The sequence below is a fragment of the Ischnura elegans genome, chromosome 2, assembly GCF_921293095.1.
Source record: "Ischnura elegans chromosome 2, ioIscEleg1.1, whole genome shotgun sequence".
Taxonomy (NCBI): Eukaryota; Metazoa; Arthropoda; class Insecta; order Odonata; family Coenagrionidae; genus Ischnura; species Ischnura elegans.
In genome coordinates this window covers 104,620,914-104,644,124 of record NC_060247.1, presented here as the reverse complement: position 1 = coordinate 104,644,124, position 23,211 = coordinate 104,620,914, and the positions used below count along the sequence as shown (strand labels likewise).

The 23,211-nt window shown below is 38.7% G+C and overlaps 1 protein-coding gene across 3 annotated transcripts in view; it reads left to right on the top strand.

Annotated features, from left to right (window-relative positions):
* The window catches only part of LOC124154291 (protein Skeletor, isoforms B/C-like), a 267,181-nt gene that overhangs the window by 170,911 nt on the left and 73,059 nt on the right, over positions 1 to 23,211 (top strand). For all 3 annotated transcript variants that reach the window (XM_046527914.1, XM_046527915.1, XM_046527916.1), the window contains 2 exons: positions 546 to 683; positions 3,227 to 3,308. In XM_046527914.1, coding sequence (XP_046383870.1) covers positions 546 to 683; positions 3,227 to 3,308 — 220 coding nt within the window. The remainder of the gene's footprint in view (positions 1 to 545; positions 684 to 3,226; positions 3,309 to 23,211) is intronic.

The window sequence follows — 23,211 nt, the reverse complement described above, 5'->3', positions numbered from 1 at the left end:
TTATGGATCATAATAAAAATCATCTGGCATCAAATATTCTCTTCTAGACAAAATAATCTATGGAGAGTACTCAGCTTAATTATCTCTCGACATTTTCTCGAGAAAAAGTATGCGCTGAATGAGCCAGCAAGTCCTGTGTCTCTCTCTAATCTGGATGGTGCTTACAGTTAAGGAATATGCTACCATAGTTACGCATTTCAGATACGTATTTTATAAATAAATTTAAACCAAGTTCACTTTGTGAATGAATTTAATACATGATTGACACTTATTAGATACTAATTCTCGTTATTGGATTAATGGAAGTCATGCGAACTTATGCATGACAACATTGCTTAGGTGACGAATCAGCAGTCATGCAGTGCATATTTTCTCATGAAACTTTATTTTTGTGTTCCCCGAAACATTGTAAATACTGCCTGTACTTGTGGATTTTTTTCTGTTCGGTGTTCATGTAAAACTATGCCATAAATGATTGTATTACACGGTTGCATTTTATTTATGCATGTCTGACCTCGTTATTTTTCTTCTTTTTTCATCTGCAGCGCTCCCCGCGCGCAACCACCTGGGCAGGTTAATTGGACCACTGCGAGAATACGCACATAACATTCGAGGAACCGTCTACGCAGTGGACGAGAGCACCATATTTATCAAGGGCTTCACGTACGACGGCACGGGCCCTGGTGAGTATTATCTTAAAACACTCTATAATAAGTCAAATATATACAATAATTGCCTTGAGAAAAAATTCCCTTGGACCAGGAATCGAACCACGGACCTTTGGCTTCCCGGGCCACTGCACAGACCACTAAGCTATCCAAGTTAACACCTAGTTCAATGAGCCTCGGTATAATTGCCATGGGAATTAAAGAACCTGAATAGCGTTGTGGTCTGCGCAGTGGCTCGGAATGCCAAAGGTCCGTTGTTCGATTCCCGGTCCAGGGGAATTTTTTCCCATGGCAATTCTTTTATATTTCACCGCCGTTCATGCGGCAGGGCTAGAAATATTACACAAGTCAAATATTGCCTAGCCTAGTTAGCTCATTTGAGATAAAACCAATAACTTGAAACTTCACGTTCTAATGCGTAACCATGTTTGAAATTTTGTCTACTTGTGGTCAACTCGGTCGATTTACGGACGAACTGGCCTTCATCTCACAATTTCTCCAGTGAGAAGTGATCAGTTTAGAAATGTACGTATGTCTGCAGTTTTATGTGGGTTGTTACATGATAAATTTTACACATTTACTATTTTATATCATAATATTTAGCTGTGACCTTAAAATTATTACCTAGAGATTTTTCATGTGATGCAACCCGGGTTGTTTCAGCTAAATTAATCTGAGGAATATTACTTATTTATATTTGTATTTTTCAAGAACTGAGAGAATCTGATCATTAGCATTGATTCAATACAAATAATGCCTCGCGTGGATTTTTAACCCAACCAAAAATCCCTAGTTTTTTAATTTATTCTGCGGAAAAAAAACATTTTCCGAACCTAATGCCCATGGAGCCTCTTCAAAGAAATTGGTTTGAAATAAATTATTTGTTTTCACTTCCTCGTATTTTGTTTTCAAGGAGTGATTTTTTATTGAAAAAATTCAAGAACTGCAATCAAATTCGGCGTATTCATATCTAAAGAGAGGAGAATATCTTTCAGTTGAAATGTTAAACAAACTTAATTTCAAACTTGCCGTTGATTTCTTTAAGGGTAATTATGTGGTGCTTAAGCACTAAACTCTATCATTAAGATGCTTATGATCTTGAAATTTTAATGATTCTGAGAATGGTTCTTCAGTTCCTAAATGAATTATATAGAATGACTAAATGAGCTCCAATGTACCTACGAGAACGCGGAAAACATCTCGCAAAAAAATAAGAATATTTGTGGGATTGAAAACTTACTTTCTTGCAAGTAAATGTTCATGCTAATGTGAAGGTGAAAATAATCATTCATAAAGTCATGAATTTGATAAAGCGTATCGTCCAAAGATATAAACGCATTGGATTAAGCACGAATATGATTTTCTTGCGAATTAAATTTAATTGCAAAGAAAATCTTTTGGGAGAACTTTATGCTTTCTCGACGACTTATTGATTTGAATTTTTCCCAGGTGTCACATATCTGTCATGAAGGGGAGTACCCAAAATGGAGTACTCGGGAATATGTCCCAGAGCCCCGAAAATCAGCGGCCCCAAGAGGCTAAAATATTAACTATTGCCGTTAAATTTGTTGTTTACCATTAAGGAGAATTATTATAAGCTAATTAAATGTAATAAATATTATTTCATTTTCTCATTTTCCCATATCTCATGGTAATGCTGAAAGACGGGGTTCCAATGTTGGCCTGAACTTTTGATCATTTTGCAGCAGCCATTGACTCCCTTGTATGTATTTCTTCTGAGGCTCATCATCAGTCAATGAGCAGGGATATGGACTCTGTTCACATTCACATAGATGGATCAAAACATGGACTCTGTTCACATTGATCTCTAAGGGGTAGGTCAGAGAGGTCTTCAACTATTTGGCTCATTTTCCCTAGCAACATTTCTTAAGAAGGAGTTTCCATCTCCTAAAATCTGCAATAAAGGCCGTAATTCTCGACAAAGTTAATCCGGAAACTAAATACATTGTCTGGATTGTGTGTTCATGTAGTCTCAAAAGATTTTACAAATTTAAAGTCTTCCGGAAATCCTAGAAACGCGGAGGCTACGTGCTGGCTGAGATTTCTTGAGCAATTTAGAAAAAATAGGTATCATTCAGGATGACAGGGAGAACCTCACTTTATTGCTAGATCCAGCAGAAACGATATATTAAGGGAGGTATTTTATAGAACGGATAGGTCAAGGAATTTTTCCCCCAAACATTATAGAATTTAAATAGAGGTCTTCAAAAACTTGTCTCATTTTCTAAGGCACTCCTGAGAATCTAGCTATGCAATGGCTTCCTGTTCATCAACGTTTCGTAAAAAGACGTTTCTCTCTCCTTAAAATATGTGGGAAATTCTCCGTGAAATGTGCACCGTTGCGGGAGACATTGCCCTTCATACGTCCGGGATAAAAATTCACATTTTTAATATTTTGTCATGATTTTATTCACGGGAGATAACATTGAAAGTATATTTCTCATGTATATCATGACGGTGATGTGAGCAAAATAATTTCATGACTTCACGTTTGAATGTGGCAGCCCTGTAATCCACTTTATCCTCTCTTCGCATAGACGCCTTCTTCTGGGTCGGGAGCACGCCGCGTCCGTCACCAGAGGGTTTTATCGTTCCGTATCCGGAGGATTACAAGGGGAGGTAAGTGATTTTTCTCTACTGGCTCTAGAGTGATAGAGCATTCATATGTTTTGCTGGTTGATTTAGAATAGCTGCTTTTTCATCAAGGAATGGTGTCACAAAATATCCGGGGTGACTTTTATGCTGGCCGAGTTTAAAGACCGTTTTACACGGGGTACGGAACTGCTCAGGTTAGAGCTGCATTTATTTCTAAAATGGCGTGGAATTGCGCGAATGCATGAACGAAATTAGAACAGGGGCTATTTTGCCCTCTCGCATCCACGCATTCTCGCACGTTTTCTAGCAATGCACCGCTTTACACGACACAATTTTGATTGCGCCTTCGCACGTACGTCAAATTGCGCAATTCCGTGTACCGTGTAAAACGGCCTTAAGATAGGGTAGCTGGTGTGTTCGACAAAAGTTTAAAAATCCATGGATCATTCAAATTTTTCTATTCTAATTTTCCTTTTTATATGTTTTCACAATAATTATATTATGCATAATTGTGAAAACGATATTTAGCATGAATTTTGCCGCATATATATATATAGACGCCAAAGGTCTCATAAGAAGCTTTCCTCGCTTATCCTATCCTTCTTCCGCCTAGGCATCTCTTTACCCGTACGTCTGGTGAACCCTCCGCCCCCGCCTCCTCCTCTTCACAGCTTCAAACCTGACCTATCAGTGATTTACAACATTCCTCCCCCACCGCCACCCCACGCCAAGGTCCACAAGCGAGTCCATATGTGCGATTCACGCCCAGGGCCTACCGATGAGCCAGCCTCTGCTACCACGGAGGAACCCCAGGAAGAGAGTGTAGTCAACCTTTCTTCCACCCCCCTTTCTCCTGACCAGCTCTCTCTCCTCCACAAAGGGCTTTCTTTCTGCCCCACGCCGAAAGTAAACCCCATTCACATTCTGAAAGATACACTCCAGTTCTGCCGTAAACTTAAGTGGAAATTCTTCTGGGAGACCCACCCTAACCCCACCCAACATTCTTCTACCGTCCATAGTGCACTGACGAGATTTAAGCCTCCTTCTTCGCACGAACCCAAACCTCTTCCCTCCAATCATCCTATTGAAATTTTCAGTAATCTCCTCCTCTCTAAATTTTCGGACAAATCTTTCATTAAATCAATTAAACCTAGGGACAATCTTTCGCGAACAGAAAAGTTGGCATTAAATTCCCTCATCCGTAACCCGGACATCGTCATCACTCCGTCAGACAAAGGGTCTACGGTGGTCGTGATGAATGCGGCTGACTACAACAACGAGGCGCTTAGGCAATTGTCCGACGCTTCGGCGTACCAACCCATCCCTGCTGATCCCAATCCCCAATACCGAGAGAAGATTCTTTCTTTCCTCGAGGAAAACGGACCACATGAAGGACTAACAACCCAAGACATCGCATTACTATCACCTTCCAACCCCCGAAGCCCTCATTTTTACATACTACCTAAAATACACAAAGCTAATAATCCCGGCCGTCCGATAGTTTCTTCCATTCAATCTCCCACAGAACGAATTTCCGCTTTTGTTGACCATTACCTCCAACCCATAGTGCACTCTCTTCCCTCATACATTAAAGACACGTATCACTTCCTCCAACGCCTTCACTCGACCACCCTTCCTGGAGACAAAGACGTCATAATGGCGACCATCGACGTCACATCTCTTTACACCTCCATACCACACACAGAAGGTCTCTCCGCTCTCGAACACTTCCTTGAGCAGCGCTCCACTCCACAGATTCCGAGCACAAAGTTTCTCGTCGACCTCTCCGAGATAATATTGAAACACAATTCATTCTCGTTCAATAACAATCACTACACACAGTCTAAGGGGTGCGCTATGGGGAGCCGGTTCAGTCCGTCCTATGCCAACCTTTTTCTTGGCCGTCTAGAACAGTCTTTTCTCTCCCAATACCCACTCACACCCACCCTTTGGGTCCGATATATAGATGATATCTTTCTTTTGTGGCCACATGGCATGGAATCCCTAATCACTTTCATCTCCTGCCTCAATTCATTTTCATCTGTAAATTTTACTTCATATTCCTCCTCCACTCATGTCACATTCCTTGATGTAGACATCTTTCTCACAAAAAATAAATTTCACACATCTGTACACATTAAAAACACAAACAAACAGCAATATCTACACTACAATAGCTGTCATCCGACACATACAAAACGCTCCCTCCCTTTTTCTCTTTCCATCCGTGGTCACAGAATATGTAACAATCCAGACTCCCTTAATAGATTCCTTTCAAATTTACACCATGCTCTCAGGAGAAGGGGTTACCCGGAACCCCTCCTCCGGAATAAGATCCGAAAAAAATCATATGTCCCGAAAAAACTAGGCGGGGACAATTCGTCGCAGTTTCTTTCTCTCTGTACGACCTTTTTTCCGGGCGTGGACGTATTGCGTAGGACCCTAAAAGACCTTTTCCCCGTCCTCTCAGACAACACAACCACTTCCAGATTTTTCCCGCGATGCCCTTCACTCGTTTTTAAAAGACCACCAAATCTGGCCAGCATCTTAAAAACAACCAAACCACTGCCCAAACAAAGTACCTATATTAAACCACAGCCCTCGCCCTGCAACCGTGCAAGATGCAAAACTTGTCACATCCTCATCACCGAACCCCTTCCCGATCAATTCCTTGCCTTCCCTCTCCCCTCTGTGTCGGACATTTCTTGCACAACAAAAAACATTGTGTATATACTGTTGTGCCAGAAATGCCCCGCTTTTTATATCGGCTTATCCACCACTCCCCTTTGCATCCGAATGAACGGGCATCGCTCTTCATGCAATAGCGTTTCTTCTGTTTCTGCTTCCCTTCCAGTCGCCGTTCATGCTTCCTCCCACAAAGCTATGTTTGACCAATGCTATAAAGTGGGAATATTAGCCTCCCTCCCCCCATCTACCACCCCCCTAGAGCTGAAGGACTTGGAACAGGCATGCATATGGGCTTTCCGTGCGTTTTCTGGTCCAGGAATCAACCGCGCCCATTAGAAAGAACAACCAATCCCCGTCCACCGTTTTTCCTCCCTCCATCTTAGCCCTCTCCCTTGCACCCTTCCTTATGCCCTTTCCTCACTTTCCCTCCTCTTCTCACTTGAGAAAGATGGGCTGCGTCCCATCGAAAATTTGTAAAAACAACCTTTCCCCGTAAGTTCCTCACTTTTATTTTATTTTTCGTTTTTCTGTCAATTTCTAAGTTTTTTTGTGTGCCCACCCTAGGGCAAGAAGAAGTTCCTTTACATTATTTATAATGCTCGTGTGAGTTTATTTCAAACGTGTGTATATATATATATATATATATATATATATATATATATATATATATATATATATTATAATATATATATATATATATATATTATATATATATCCTAGTTATCCTTATAATCGGTTGGAATGGATAGGTATATGTAATATTTAAGTACATGATTCACTTTAGGTGGTCAGCAATATTTTAAAGGTAACGTTTAAATATAGCGAAACGTTGGACTCCTTAGAAAATCAAGCGTTATTTCTGGACCAAAATTCTATATGATTCAAAATAATCATTAAATGTAGAAAATTTGATTCATTTTCCTGAATATTAGCCCTTTTGTTTGGAATCACATCTCATCTTCAAAAATGAATCTCACACCGCTACACTGTTAAATTCATACCCTCATTCCTGTTGCTCCTAGAGTTTCAGACTCGCTGGTCAATTTTTATATCGGTATATTGTGAACGAAAAATATGGTATTCTCATAATAGGTTAGTTTATTGGCCCGTACGAAGTCTGAAAAAGATCATTATCGTTATACGCCGGGAGACACACATTTTTTCGCTAATTCATGCCCACAATAATTGTTTGCGTAAAGCGTTGTAGCTTGTATGGATTTCATCGTTAGAAATAGCGGCTGAGTATTAGACTACCAGTTAGCATGGCAACTAACATTTTACCATACTTCTGTATAATTTATAATGAGGTAGCTGTGAATGGCGCGGTCGACATGAGTGATCACTAAATATTATCGTGCATTTCATGGGGAAAGGAGGGTATTGAATTCGCGGTCCTGGATTGAGTTTCTTCTTCTTTTATTCTAGTTATAATCTTCCACAGATTGTTAAAAAGTAAGAGTGACGGAAGCGTAGTCATTTAATGGCTGTACAGGTATATGTGATGTCTTTTAAAAATAGTTAATTGGCAGGTTTTGTCATCGTTCCAACATCTGCTGTAAATATTGTGAAAATGTATGCGCTAGCTTCAGATATTTTCTGTTTTAATTTTTTCTTTATATGACTGGGGATCTGATTGGTGGGGTAGATGATTGGCTTCCCATCCCGTGGGCCCGGGTTCAAATCCCGGCGGTGGCAGAGAATTTTCAGATACTGCCCGATCCCTGCTTGAATGTTGTGTGGAGAAAATTTCAAGCGCAACACTCCGTCCGTCGGATAGGACGTAAAGACTTTGCGCCTTTCGTTAGGAGCAGGCTAATACCGACGCCGGGTTTCTCTCCACACTTCCTTAACTACCCTTACCTCCAATTACTATACTACTTTATGTGAGTAAATACTTTTCCAGGGAAAATATTGTAAATTATACATTTTTAATGGAAAGAAACCACTTTTTAATGCAATGGTTTTACTTTAACTATAAAACAAAGTGAATCGAGGAAAATCCTCCAAATTTTTCCGGCTAACAATAAGTAAGAACTAAAGGTAATCTAGTCTGATTAAGAAGTTACAGGTTCTTTTAAAAATTCAATTGGATTATTACACGCTATGAATATGGCATATAGCTCAAAATTGGATGCATGATGAATAAAGATATCCAGGAGGCAACACTATTGCATCAAGTGGTTATGTTATTGCGGAAGAAGAAACTTAGGGCAAAGAAGGGAGCAATTTTTCCCCCATTATCTGACCTTGTTCATGATTTCATCTGAAATTCATTAGATTTAAGTGCCGCAATATTGCTTCTCGTAGCATTTTTGAGAAGAATAAATAAGAGAAGAAAGGAAATATAGGGCGGAATTAAACTGGCCGACTTTATTCAAAGACGGAAATGAAAATGCGAAGCTAGAGCTTGCCTTCAATAATTAAAAACTTTCTTAGATTGACGAATTTTATGCCCTTATATTTAAATTTTTAAATGGATTTTTTTCTCCAGGAACATCTATTGTCAAAATTTGATATCAGATCCTTTGATTTAAGCGTAAAGGTTAGAAATATAATCACGCAGGAATTTTCTGTTCGCATACATTTGGTCTATAGATGCCGTGGTACAGGCGCGTAATCTCCTAAGAGATCGTGTTGGTGTGGTGGCTAGAGCACTGGTTTCTCACCCAGTCGGTCCGGGTTCTAACCCTGGCGGTGGCGGACTGCCTTGCGTGACTGTGCGTGGTAACTCAGTTACCTCCCTCAAATTATGTTAATGTCGTATAATTTTTTCCCCTTTGATAGTTTCTGTATTAAAGCTCAACCACTTTTTCGTTATTTTGGGGACGAATGACATTTTTTTACGTTTAAATTGTTTTTGAAAACTTCAATTTTCATTGGTGGGGTAGCTTAGTTACCCCGCACAGCTGTTGGCGGGAAGAAAAAAAACTTGTTTGCTATATGAGTGCAGGGATAAAAGTTGAATACAATAAATTTTATTATATTATAACTTCAATAACGCCAATATTCTACATGATGGCACCTTTTGTACTTGTTTTTTCATAGCGTATCAGTCAATGTAGAGTTACAATAGCAAAATATGAAATATTCCTGCCATTTAGCACAAAATCGATTTAAAAACCTAAATTTATCCTCCAATGCATTTATAAATTATACAAAATAAGGTGTTATATCATTAAAAAAAGATTCATGATGTTGAATTACAGAAAATTCTAAAATACAGCATATAATTTATGAATGGGGTACCTGAGATACCCCACACGTTCGTTCGCGTAAGTTTTCTAGGTAGAGTCACGGAAGGATTAAGCGTTATGCGGAGAGCCTATCAAGTGCAATACTATCCGTCGGATTAAATGATGAGCCGTGGTCACCTTTGCACTATTCTTCAAAAGGAGGCTTACTTCGTCACCGGGTTTCTCTCCACCCCAGCCTCCCTACTCTTTCGTCATTTCATGCGTGACCTTAGCTGTCGGTCGCCCCTTCCAAAAAGCAAACCATTCCTGCGATCTTCATTGGGCGTAAAAGGAAGCCTTGAAATCTCAAATAATCTATTTTAAAATTTAAACAATTAAACTAAAAGCAGAAGATGAGATACAAGCACAATCTAAACTTCATTTTTTAAATTATATTAAAATCATTAGCACTCTTGCTTCATCATTCATAATTAATCATCATTAATTATTATTCATTCATCATAAACCATTATTCATTATTTTTAATTCATCATGAAGATTCATTGATCATTAATTATGTGTACTACGGATTACGGTAGGTCGGCGTGGAGTATTTACGAAGTATTCCGGCAATATCCCCTATATTTATGGATACAGAGATTGCGATGAGTCGCCTATCCCTCCAATCTACGTCTGTTTTTTTGAGAATGTCCATTAGCTTTACCCGGTCCGATTTATCAAATGCTCACTCAAAATCCACGAAGGAGATTCCGAGATTCCTTCCCATAGAGACCTCATTACCGCTATATTCTTGTATGTAAATTTATAGGATTGTGGGCGATCATGAGTGCTATTGCAACGGGGCTCAAAGAATAAGGTCCCCGCTCACGCCTATCCACCCACTCCTACGGGATGCTGCCTCATCAAATTCCCCTGTTACCTATTTCTAGCCGAGCTGTAACCAATGAAGTCCATGATTTTTTACTTAAAAAAAATATAAATCCCCTTCCTACAAAAATTCGTCATAATTGCCCGTGTCATCATTTCAGGCATCACTGCGCGATTCCCGTTAAGGCCGTTTAACACGGTACACGGAATTGCGCACCCTGACGTACGTGCGAAGGCGCAATCAAAATTGCTTTGTGTAAAGCGGTGAATTGTTAGAACACATGTGAGAATGCGTGGATGCGAGACGGTAAAATAGCCCCTGTTCAAATTTCGTTCATGCATTCGCGCAATTCCACGCCATTTTCGAAATGAATGCAGCTCTAACCTGCGCAATTCCGTGCCCCGTGTAAAACAGCCTTAACACCATACTAAAGGCATAATTATTTCAGCAGTTTTTGGAGTTCAATCGAGATGATTTGTAAGTGTGTATTTGTGCTATGGCATCATGGCTCGATTTCCATAAATTATGACCGTCCTTGTTTCCGTTTCGGTATGATCCCATGATTTTCCTCTCCTCTCCTGGGCATACCTGGAAATCTTTTGTGTGAGCCCGATTCAGGAGGAAGCAGATTATACACCATCGAGGTGGGACCGACCGTCGGAAAGAAGGAAGAAAATGTAATCGATAGGGAGAAGAAAGAAGTGAAGGGGTTTCAGGGTAAAATTTTCGGAATAAGGCTCATTAAGGCTCGTCCCCTGGCAGGAGAGGAAGTTGGAAGGGAGAAGAAAGCGTAGAGGAGGGTGGAGGTTAAGGATTTACTGTCCTCAGTGGGGGTTGGGGAAGAAGGGAATTTGGGTTGGGGGAGAGCGTTCGATGTGGATTCTTGGGAGGTTCCTGTTTCCATAGCAATAAATACAAGGAAGACTGGTAGAAAGCGGGGGAGGGGTTCAGGGACTAGGGGGTAAGGCGGAAAAGGCGTCGTCCGTAGGTAGGGGATGACTTTTCAGGTTCGGAGGCAAGGAATGATGTTAAAACGGCGACTTGGTGGAGCATGTTCACGTAGAAAAGAATTAAACTCCGCATCTATTTAATCGGTGGCGTTGGGGTAAAGTCCTCGCCCGACAAACAAGAGGTCGCGGGTTCGAGTCCCGCCTTAGTAGATTGCATCTATCCAAGGCATGGTTGCTCATTCGCGTGTAATTGTTGTTTGTTGAACATCCCGATGTGAAGTGGCCAATATGTGCTGTATTCAGTGGTATTGGAATAAATAAATAAATAAATCAACAACATATCTGTAAAAAAAAGCCCTGGTGATAAACTAATGTCTCAGTATATAACTAATCCCCTGCATTGTGCCAAGCCTAATGAAGCTATAAATAATTATTATACAATGATGCAGGACTTAGAGATGATCACGAAGAAAGACGCCTTATTCGATGGTATGGGAATAAATAAAATAATAAACAAAAAATAAATACAATACCGACCACGGATACGTCAATTCAGTGGCGTTTTCCAGGTAAATTGCCGTGCGGTGACTAATTATATACAGGAAGTTTCAGGAAAAATCTGCCATACTTCAGGAGGTGGTAGGGGAGAAAATTTTAAGCATTTTTTGCCCATAAACATGGGGTTCCTACGCCTTAGTTACTGGGCTATGACAACGCAAATATTATCTTGGTTGAACTTTACAGTTACCATGAAAACAGTGCGTATTCAGCCTTATCGTTATTTTCGTTAATTCTCTGAATTTTAAGGACATTCAATAACAAAGCTTGGACGATAACTTGCATTTATAATTGTGTTAAACAATTAATCTCAAAATGGGTGAGATTTCGCAATCGTACTGCTGACACTCGCTCTAAATTCTCGTTGGATTAAGTTCAAAAATAATTTTTTTCGAACAACTATTATCGCACATTTTCGTCAAACCTTAATTATTTAATATCCTTAAAAATCTATAGTATTAAATAAAATGTTAGAAAAGGCTGGATATCCACGAAAAACCGTTTTCATGATAACTTCGAAGTGCATTTAAATTTTTTTCCGCGGCCATAGTTCAGTGGTAACTAAGGTGTTGCGATCCCATGTTTGTGTACAAAACGTGCATAGAATTGTCTTTTCTGCCACTTCCTGAAGCATTGCAGATTCCTCCTGAAACACCCTGTGTACAGTAAAATATGGAAGTGGGAGAAAGAAGAGAGAGAAGGAAAGGCGGGGAAATGCATATTTTTGTTTTTTTTTCCGGCGAACAATTGAAGTAAAGATTTTTCGGGTTTTACACCGGGTCAGGTCCTCCAGGTCTCCTTCCAACGTTTAAATGAGCAACTCGCCCATCATCTTCAGGGATTCAAGAATCCAATGCTTGGTGCGATATGCACTTATTCTGGTGTGAGCTCTACCATAGCCTATGCAAACTAGTCTTTGGGATGAAGTACTGATTGAGTGGCTGCACTGAAAATCTTTTTACGCCGGCCTGAAAAAGGGTAAAACTGTGAAAATGACGTCATTGTATTGCAAAGGTGTGGATGTAATTAAATTAAGCATTAATAATTACACATTCGAATGGAGTCGGGAATTAAATCTTTGGCTAGTGTGGAGGACGTGACTAGACAAAATGCCGGTGAAAAGTTTCTTCAAAAATTTCTCCGGGATTTTGCGGAGAAACGTAGGTATTATAGAATCAGAATTCACTAACTCATTACTGACTTTGTGGTATTCCATTATAAGTTTTCTTATATATATAACACTATTACTTATACCACTTCTTTTTTACATAGCGCGACTCGGGTTTCGACGAATTATCATCATCTTCAGGCGCAAATTAATTAAATCATAATTAAATAGATCATTATTTGTGCCTGAAGATGATGGTAATTCATTGAAACCCGGGTCGCGCTACGTAAAAAAGAAGTGGTATAAGTGATATTGTTATACGAGCGTGATGCGCCCGCTCCCAGCGGGCTTCCCCCGCTCTTTTCAATGCAGGTCCACAGAGGGATAGGCGCGTTTCTAATTTTAAAATGTAGAAAAAAAGGCTGGGTCTTATGTAAAAATTTAATTGGAATGTTCATGTACAAATTGAGGTCAGAGGACCTCTTTAAAAACGACATTGGAAGTAATTACACTATCCTCTGTTAATACTTGTTTAGCGTTTTCCTTAATATTAACAAAAATATTTTGAGAAGATCTTACCCTAGAGAATGGTGAATAAAGTTGGCCATGAGAGAATACAGGGTCAGGCAGGAATAAGCCAGCTCTTCGCAAAGTCTGACCCTGAGCCTTGTTAATAGTCATCGCATAGGAAACATTAATGGGAAATTGTCTGCGAGTCGAATTAAAAGGCATGGTGGAATCCGTCGGCGTTAACTGTATTCTTGGGGTGAGGACAAACTTGCCGGAATCGATTATTTTTTTTGTTTTTAAAAAGCAATTTTAGGAAACAATAGCAATATTTGGGAAGTAAGATATGCCGTCACATGTTCTCTGATAAATTCTGTGCATGTTGGTACCTCATTTGTAGAGTTCGGTTTCGTATAAGTTGAGAAAAAGGTAAGTATACAGTAGAAATAATATAGAGGATATCCAAGAAAACTTACCATAGAATCCGTGATGCATCCCTTACATTATAAATTCTGCGGTACTCTCTCCTGGTTATTCTGAAATTATACTGCCTGCTTCACTGCTATCAAACGCCTGATGTTCTATTGTCCAATTTAATTTCATTATATTTCTTTTTTCCCTCTTGAGACTATAATAATGTTATCCGTTCATTACAGGAAGTAAAGGTCGTAATTGGTGGATATTAATGATAAACTCGATTATATCTGGCTTTACCTTGTGAAAATCCATTCTGAACAATAAAAAGTTATACCACCTCCTGAAGTATGGCATATTTTTCCTGAAACTTCCTGTATATAATTAGTCATAAATAAAAACTTTTAACACGATTTATTCAATACGACCGGTTTCCCCTCCAATGCGTATTAGCAACCGGATAAACAACAACAAAATAACTGTTAATATAACGAATTCTGTACCTGATGATGTCGCCTCTGCGACGAAACCGGTCATATTGAATAAATCGTGTGAAAAGGTACCATAGCTTTTTATTGTTCAGGTATTAATGGTGTTTTTTTTGTTACATCAAAATGCATTAAAAATTTATCATACGTGATTAAAATGAAGCGTCTGAAGTAATCCTTGGAAAATATCAATCCGAACAGAAAAATACGTGGAATTCTCAGTCCTAAATTCAGCAAACACCGTGGAAATGCAAGCTCACTGTCACTCAGCGTAAAGAAGATTGTAAATCCTATTATTACCTGTTTTGGAGTACATTGTATTTGGAATGAGATTGCAGCTATGAATGAGAAAACAGCTTTTACGCCGTCGTTGTCATTTGTAGCGGCATTTAAGACGGTTCCAGTCACGCTCTTGGTATCGGGACTAAGATTGAAATGGTTTCTTATCGATGCACAGCGTCCTTCTCGCGGAGTGTTTAAGCTCTAAAAGTAGCAAAACATGTTTTCAAATACCCCATCGCTCGTCTACATCGTCCTGAAATTCGCTCTTAAACGTAGAAATGGGCTCTTTTGTTTGCTCAGTGTGTGAGTGACGAGTGAAATCTTTAGTGAACGCTGAAATAGACAACTTCCCGCTTGTGATTCGCCAAAAACAGGCGGTCATTACCTCTAATCCACTTTCATTTACTTTGCAAATATCATGAAAGTACTGAGGTATTTTACCCCTCGTTTGCATGTATCCATTCAAAGTAAAATTCATCCCATGCACTATACGTGCTGGTTCTTGGTTGGCAAAAAATGTACAATGTACCAAGATAATCGCCCATCCGCTTTCATTAGCTATCATGTAAATGCAATCAGTAAGCACCTTACGACGCTTTCAAGTCCCCATATGGCCTATCGTCATCAGAATATCATTGCTAAGTGTTCCCCTCGAGGAGCAAGGAAATGGAGAATTGCACTCATTTCTAGCATATGTACGTACTTCTCAGAGTGAAAGTAACTTTAGGGCGTTGCCTTCTGTGGTTCATTAGGCAGTCTCCATGGATAAATGATAATGATATGTAATTTAAAATTGTGAGCGAGCTTAACTTTATTTTTCATCATGCTCAAAAGCTCCTTATATCAGATAAACTACGCTTTTTGGAGTAAACTACTACAGGGTCTATCTCCAAAAATCGTACATTTTCCACAGGAAAATTTAAAAACATTTAATTTTTGTTTATATAAGAACCAAAACTATGTAATTACAGTTTGTTAATCATACAATCTAATGACTTAAGTGGCAGAGATCGTTGGTAATACGAGTTTACTCGTATTTACTCTGTTTTTTTATTTTTTTCTTTCGTGTTGTCTACAGACATGATTCATTTGACAACGAACATGTTACATATGTCCTCAGACCAGAAAGAAGGGAAATATTACATGATTACTCACGAGTAAAAGTCTCTTTTATTTGCCATTAGACCTTCTGCAACTTGTCATAGTGTATCATCATGTCTGTTACAATCTGTCACGTGGGCTGCAGAGTTCGAGGACACGATGTCCACGGACACGACGTCCACGGATATGTGACAATTACCTCTAAATTAAGTTGTAGTTACGACTGACAATAGGACACTGTCACTACATTGAACTTGTATCCTATAGCAGTAAAAAAAATCTCATTCGTAATTAATAAAACACGTAAAGTTACCTCCTTTTGCTTGTACATAGAAATGACTTATGATCTTGGCTCTTTCAACAAACTGAATTAAACTTTTTCTTCCAGCATTAAAACATTCACTAAATCAATTTTAAACTCAACCCTATATATTAGGTGACAATCTCCTTCTTTACAAACTGGTTTTTCAAGGCTGCCACCATTTCCTATGGATAATTCCCCCTTTTCCCTGTGTCTCCACGGACATTACTTTTTGAGTAGGACACTACAATGTTTTTGTTTTAACTTGTTTAATGATAGATTTGTAAAATAAGTTATTTAGTAAAGGTTGTTAATAGAATAAACACCTCTTCGAAAATTTATGTGGGTCTGTCCACGGACAAGACCAACCATGGTCTGTGGACATTAAATTTGGGGAATATAGGTTTTTTCTTTACTAATTTGTCACTAAAAGTAGTAAAAGGGTACATAAAATTATAAGCCCGTTTAGATTTTTTAATAGTTTTGGTTTTTTTGGCAGTCCATGGACATCATTTTGTACGATTATGGGAGAATGGCTCCCACAAAATCTGATCAAAAGTCTTAAATTCTGAAATGTAATAAAGGACCTAAAATTATTGATTCAATATTATGCTAAATAAGGGAACTGACTGATAAAACATACGGCATCAGAATCGATTTTAGCCATGAATATTGTAAATCATGGATTCCACCAGCCGTTGCTGCGGTGCTGTAGTTGGCTGGTTTCTGGAGCACCCTTTTCCAAGAGTTAGTCAGGTATTATCCGTCTTCCCTTCTTCTTGGTGTTTTGATGATCTCAGCAGCGAAAAAACGAGGGCTATATAAACGCAGCCGAAATGCCAATATCGGCACTTCCACTATGAGACGCCTGGTGGAATGCCGGCGAAACTATCGTCAACCTCTCATAACCAACGCGGTGAAACTCCGGAATATAGAGAGAACGAAGAATTCAGAAAGCCAGAGAAAACTACCAATCAACATGTATGATGTAAGCTGAAGATTGTAAATTTTAATCAACGTCGGAATTGAACCCGATTTTCGTGCGGTTGGAGACTAAAGCATTTACTTCAATTCGTCGGTGGAAATTCCCTGAAACCTTTGAAATACTCTATGATTTTTATTCACATGTAACCTATTAGGACACGTGGAAACAATATAATATTGAATAGAAATTGGCGGAATGCTTCCAATTGATATATTGTTTCACTGTCGGAAATTATGAGTCATTGGGAGAACGAAAAAGATTCAATTGCCAGGCTCTGAATAAGGTTCTAAGCTTTTCAAGAGTCATTTATACAAGTGCAGTTTTTAAGGATGAAGAGATTAGGCTACCCACACTTTTGAAGTAACTAAGCCTATTTTGTGGAGTCTAGAACGTCCTCATGGCAGCCTCTTGCTGAAGCGATAGCGTTAGGGATCAAAATTGCTCAAAGTTATGACGACTTAGTGCGTTTTTTTTAAGATGATAAAGCGTGTCTTTGCTTGGAAGGTTTTCTTCAAGGATGTGAATGTCTCATTTTATTTATTTTCCCTTAAGAAAACCAGGAGGTGGAAAGGAGGTTTAATCTGGTGTGAGGATTAGGGAGAGAGAATTTCCTGCTGCCTTGTCATTCGGGTTAAGTTGAGCATAAACGAGACGCAACTCGAAACTCCTCTTTTTTCTTTCGAGACACACAAATCCTCAAGTAATAAAACTACCAAGAATTAAGTGTTCAGTGTTCCTCAACTCTCATCTTTTTGGATGAGACTATCCTAACGCAAAACTAACTTATTTCTTTTCACTTATATTTAGAAGCGACGATTGATTAAAAAAATACACAATGACGAGTTAAATGTTATTCATGCACACTATAGGATATATAGCCGCATGTAGTGCACAATTTCACGAAATGAGTCCGCGTTAAGCGCACAATTTTCGTGAAAAACATTATATTTTAAACTGTATTATTAAAGACTTTTACCTCTAAAGTAAACATGGCGTTTTACTATAGTGAAAAAATTGCTTCTCATTCACATTAATTGGGATTATTTTTTAATCATAGTGCAATCTATATTTCAATCTGTCCATACTTCCTTAGGCCATTGTTTTAATTTGAATGAAGATTGGAACCGTTATTTTTTTCCGAATTACATTTTATTTAATTCGTTCAGGAAACAATTTTTGAAGCCTCGATTTCAAAGTATAAAAAAAAACCCGCGAGCTAGTTGGTGGTGAACTTTTACGGTACCACTGCTCACAAAGTTCATTCTTTTGCTATGTAGGGACGAATATTCACAAAAACTAATCAAAAAATAGGAATGGAGAAATCATTCTGGAATTAAAAAATTGAGAGAAAATAATTATTGAAAAATAGCCCAACTTGGTGCTTCAAAAACAAAGTTGTATTAGTGGAGTTACCATTCATTGGGAAAGCCAGCGTTTGGAATTTTTTAGTTAGCTAATAAGTGCAAAATTGTACTACTGGTATAATGTAAACTATGTTATTTTTGGATGTAAACACACTTTCATTTTTATTCAACTGATGAACATCTCATGGGAACGTAAAAAATAGTTAAAAGAATATCGTATTGATACAGCTTATTCTTTATATCTCAGAAAATTAGTTATAAATAGATAGGTAAATATTAAAAATACTTAATTCAGGAAAGTCATTGCTTTTTTTAAATGTTGAATATTTTGATTCGGAAACAATCAATATCCAGATTTATTAATGAATCCGTCAAGGGTTTTTTAAAAGAATAATGATTCCGGTAAATTACTATCAGTTTCGATGCTACATAATTACAAATTTTGTCATAAGCCTAAGTTAAAAATTGCGTTAACTTTAGTTTCTCATTAATTTTTCAATCTATTTTATTTAATATAACATTAATTTCTGTTACTTGTATGTGAAAAGTATTAATAATTGAAATGTATTTTTGATAATGTTGGCTCACTGGCTTCATCTTGTCTTACGTTTTTTTTATCCATTGTAGACGTCATCAAGTGATGGCTTATGAGTGAATTGCATGTTACGCCAGAGAGGAAAAACTGAGGCGATGGGTTGGTTCTATTCGGCTCTCTTTAGTCTAGAGAAAAAGAATTTCAGGGAACTGAAGCAAAAAGAAAATCCTGGGCCCGTTGACGAGGAAAGAAATGAGTTGACGCTAACATTCCTCGGCGTAGAGAAGAGCAGGGAGGAGAGGTAGTGGGAAATATCGGAGAAATTTCAAAAGAGTTCAAAAGGGAGCTGATCATTATCACTCTCAAGCGAAGCCCAACTCAAAAGAAAGGACGTAATTCCGCGAATGATTCGCGTTTCTTTGAAAGCGAAATGCCCAATCGGCTTTGGGGAGGAAAATGAGAAATTTTTTTAAAGCTTTGGTTTCCACCTCAACGATCGGTCAGTGACTCCTGGAATTTATTTCCGCATTGAGTGGAAAACGTGGGGGCTGGACTACAGCGGATGAGGACCCAGGGTGGGTGCTCGTAAGGATACAACACACGAGGGTCAGGGACCAAGTAACTAACTTATTCGCCCAGTCATCCCGGGGAGAGATTTGATGGGGAAGGAAAAAGCACTGAAACGCCGTCGTGATAGGGAGCCCAGCGAAGCGACGCCTCAGACACAGGATAGAATCCTACGGAATAACGGCGTGTAGCGATAACCCATTCCCTTGCCCTAGAAATAAAATAGATTCCGTAAGACTTCAAGGTTAATGAGGCACCTGAGATTCGAAATGTCACCCAGGTTATTATTGCTGCCTTCCATTACCTGCTCTCATCCTTCGGAAAACGAAAGACACTGATACCGTCAGTTTTTCTTCGAGGCATTGCTGCAATTTATGGCAGAACACCAATTTTTAGTGCATTCTGCATTTTTCACCGTACTCCTCAGCAATCTCGATGCCAAAATTGAGGTTTTCAGTTATTAAAAACAGGAAATTCGTTTCTAAATCCTCTACAATTGGCACAAAAACACAGGAAATCTCTTCTGGACCCTTCGCGTTCACTTCCTATAACTCTCTCACAACATGGCTGACTTCATGCATGCGCAGGAAAAAATACCACACGAATTCACCTGAGCGACCATTCTGATTCTGTAAGTTTCTATTCTGTGCCTCAGAGGTGAGGATAGGGTTGAAAAGGAGGGGATTGGAAAATCCCAACGCCGTTATTGGGGCGGATAGGGCCACTACTAGCGAAAACATAGTTTGATTTTTCCACGCAAAGGAAAGATTTTCTTATGGAAAAGAAAATCCCTAAAATTTTCGGTAGATAAATTTTCCGATTTTTGGATGGTCTACAATGAGACATTCGCTTTCGCTCGATGGAAGGACTCTGTCCCCCCAGAACCTCATCAAGAAGGCCCACAGCATTTTTCAGTCACTCTGCCAGTTCTTACCGTTTTTGTTGAACCCGATGACGCAACACCGTATCTCCGTCTTGGTCGAGATGATAAATCATGGAATAGTGAAATTGCACGGTCTAGATTCCAAAAATGACGTTTTTTGAAGAATCGATCGTTTGACCCAAATGCTCCCAATAATTAGAGGCATTTTTTTCTCGTTCTTTCTTTTAATTTTAATCTTTATTTGGGTGAAAAGAAAGAATAATATAATTTATATCATTCTTTCCTTTCACCCATTGATTTAAGATCATTCTACATTTTTACGATAGTTTGCCAGAAAAAGTTATGGCTTAAACATATCTAACGGCAGTGATAAGCATCAGCAAGTATATTGAAATCACATAAAACCCTTAACAGCATCTCCCCCTCACTACTCATCTCAGACATAGGTCATTTTTTTAATTTGAAGAGGAATACTGTCGTATAAGTTTCCTTCCATATCTACCTGAAAATCGCTATTTTTGACCTTCAAATGCCTTTAAAAAGTAGAGGCATAGAGGCAGTTGGCAAACACTGTGATAGATAGAAATAGTGATCGGAAAATACTACATATATATTCCTTATAATAATATTTCCTTTTATTTATAAGGTTTCAGACGATTTAATGGCTTTCTATATCTATTCTATGGCTTTTTGTCGTATGTTGTCTCGTTCACCCCAATGCATCAGTCAGTCAGTCAGTGAGTTGTCGGAAGTGAGATTTATAGTAGTATAGATAGGCCGTAAGGGAGCCAAAATTGTATTCCACAATGCACAAAATCCGCAATACATAAGCCGTAAGAAAGATGGTCACTCCTAATCCTCGAGGCTCATCCGTATTTATCATCCAGACTTACGTCAGAAGCAATCATCTAAGAAATGAGAACTGCGGGAAATGCATTGCGTATTTATGTACTACACATAGCCTAAGTAAATTAAAATGCTTGTAAATTTTATATTTACGCTACAATGAGCGAAATATTACGGGTTGTATTAATATATTTAGTAGTCTCATGTAAATTAGCACGTATAGCATAAAGAAATATTCTGAGTCTTTAACACCGAAAATGCTTGCATCAAGTCGCTCAATTTGGTTAAAAGTATTGTAAAGTAGATATTTATAATGAGCGTAAAATAAATGATCTAAGAGTGCGGGAAATATTTTTGAAAAAAATGTGCATTTTGGAAAACTTTTACCAAACTTCAGTGCCGTGCAAAAAAACGAGATGTTATTTCAATACTTCATTATAGTTATCTCTTTACAATTCCTTCTATTGAAATTTTGATACTTCATGGCAGTAACTGCACTCCTAAATATTGCCTCATCTGCTCCGTACAATTTTAGTTTATATCCTTTGAAAATGCCGAATGAAAACTGAAACGACCGTAAAAATTTCAAATTTTTCGCATTTTTGGTCGTTGCACTTATTGCTTCTTCGGTTTATCCATTTTATCTTCATCGTTCTTCCGCAGCATCTCAGTTCGATTTCTTCCACGCTTAACATCTTGACTCAATGAGGAAGTATGATTTCGGCGTAACTTCTGTTGAAGATTTTCCGTTATTTCACGTCTCGTAACCCGTGTAATTTCTAAGTTGAAAATTCATTCTTTTGTGGGATTGTTCTTCAAGCTATTTCTGCATATATAGTACTTTAATAATACATTAGTTTTCCAGGTGACAATATTCATTCACTCCCTCAAGTATTCAAGTTTTATCTCACTATTCACCTGTTTTTTTCTGTCTTCTTCACCTACTGCATACTTGTATCTTAATTCCCTTCCTGTTGATCATCATCATCGGTATAAAAAATTAGCATTAGTAAATAGAATTAGTCTCCTTCTTTGCCATTAATATTAGCTAATGCGACATACTTAATTTTTTGCATTGATAATCACTTTGACTCATACGAGGATTATTATTTTTTGCTGTTCCCCTTTCCACTTATCCTTCAATGAGCGTCTTTAAATGACCATTAGAGTGTAAAGCAGTTCTCCTTCTTGCGCTGGAGCATATGAGACTGCACGACATACTAGATAAAACCATTTGAAACCTTCCGGAAAATGTTACGTATTTTTAAAAATCGGTTATAGAAGTAGATTTCAAGGGTATCTTATCATTCTTTCAATAGTTTTCTTCGTATTTTCATTTTACCGATAGCCCAATGGCCTAATTATAACAATTGAATAATGATAATAATTTTTTATTATAATCATGCCTCTTGATGTGCCCGGTGAGGAAGCTTTTTTGAGTTTTCATAAGACCTACTCATTAGAAAGGCCTTCGACCGATACCATTAATATTTTTATCGCCAGCATCGCGCGTTGAACCACCGCTGTAGGTCACGGCCGAGTTGATCCTACGTAGGTTATGAGGGCAGATGCTGTGGGGCGTTGGTAATGGAAACGAGGCATTAGCCGGGGGTTGAATTGGGGCTTTTGATGGACGAGAATGAGAGCGGGAACAAATTGGGGATGGGGGTCGGTTGGCGGGTGGGGCGGGCGGCTCTGTCGGGAGGTGCGAAGGAGGTTGGCGAGAAAACGGTGGCGGCGGTGGTGCTTAATGTGGCACCGTTGATGGGGAAGGGGGTGGAATGAAGGAGACGGATGGCGTTGGGGTGTTCGTCTGGTGGTGAGACTGCTGGCGAGACCAAGAGTGACGTGTGGCTTTCGGGAGGCGCTAATGGAAGGTGACGGGACAGGCGGATGGGGTAGATCCCTCCATAAGGGGAGACGTCGCAGAGTGTTGCGGGATCACAAGAAAACCTAGTTGGACGTAACTTTTAAAAAATATATATTCCGATAGGTTATATTTTCGCTACTCTTTGACAAATGCGGGATGGAACTTTTCGAGACTATTGGTCAAAGAAAAACATCAGTTTTATACGAGTTTTCGTCGGTATATCAGAAAAATATCAGTTTTCGTCCGCAGTTTTGCTCAATAATTTAAGAAGCGTCATCAGTTAATCTGCTTCAAAAGTGGCCAAAAAACAGGGTTGACCTATTAGAGACTATTGATCAAAGAAAAATATTAGTTATTAATTTTAGTCCGTGGTTTCGCTTTTTAATTTAAGCGTCAAAGGTTCTTCAGTTTCAAATAT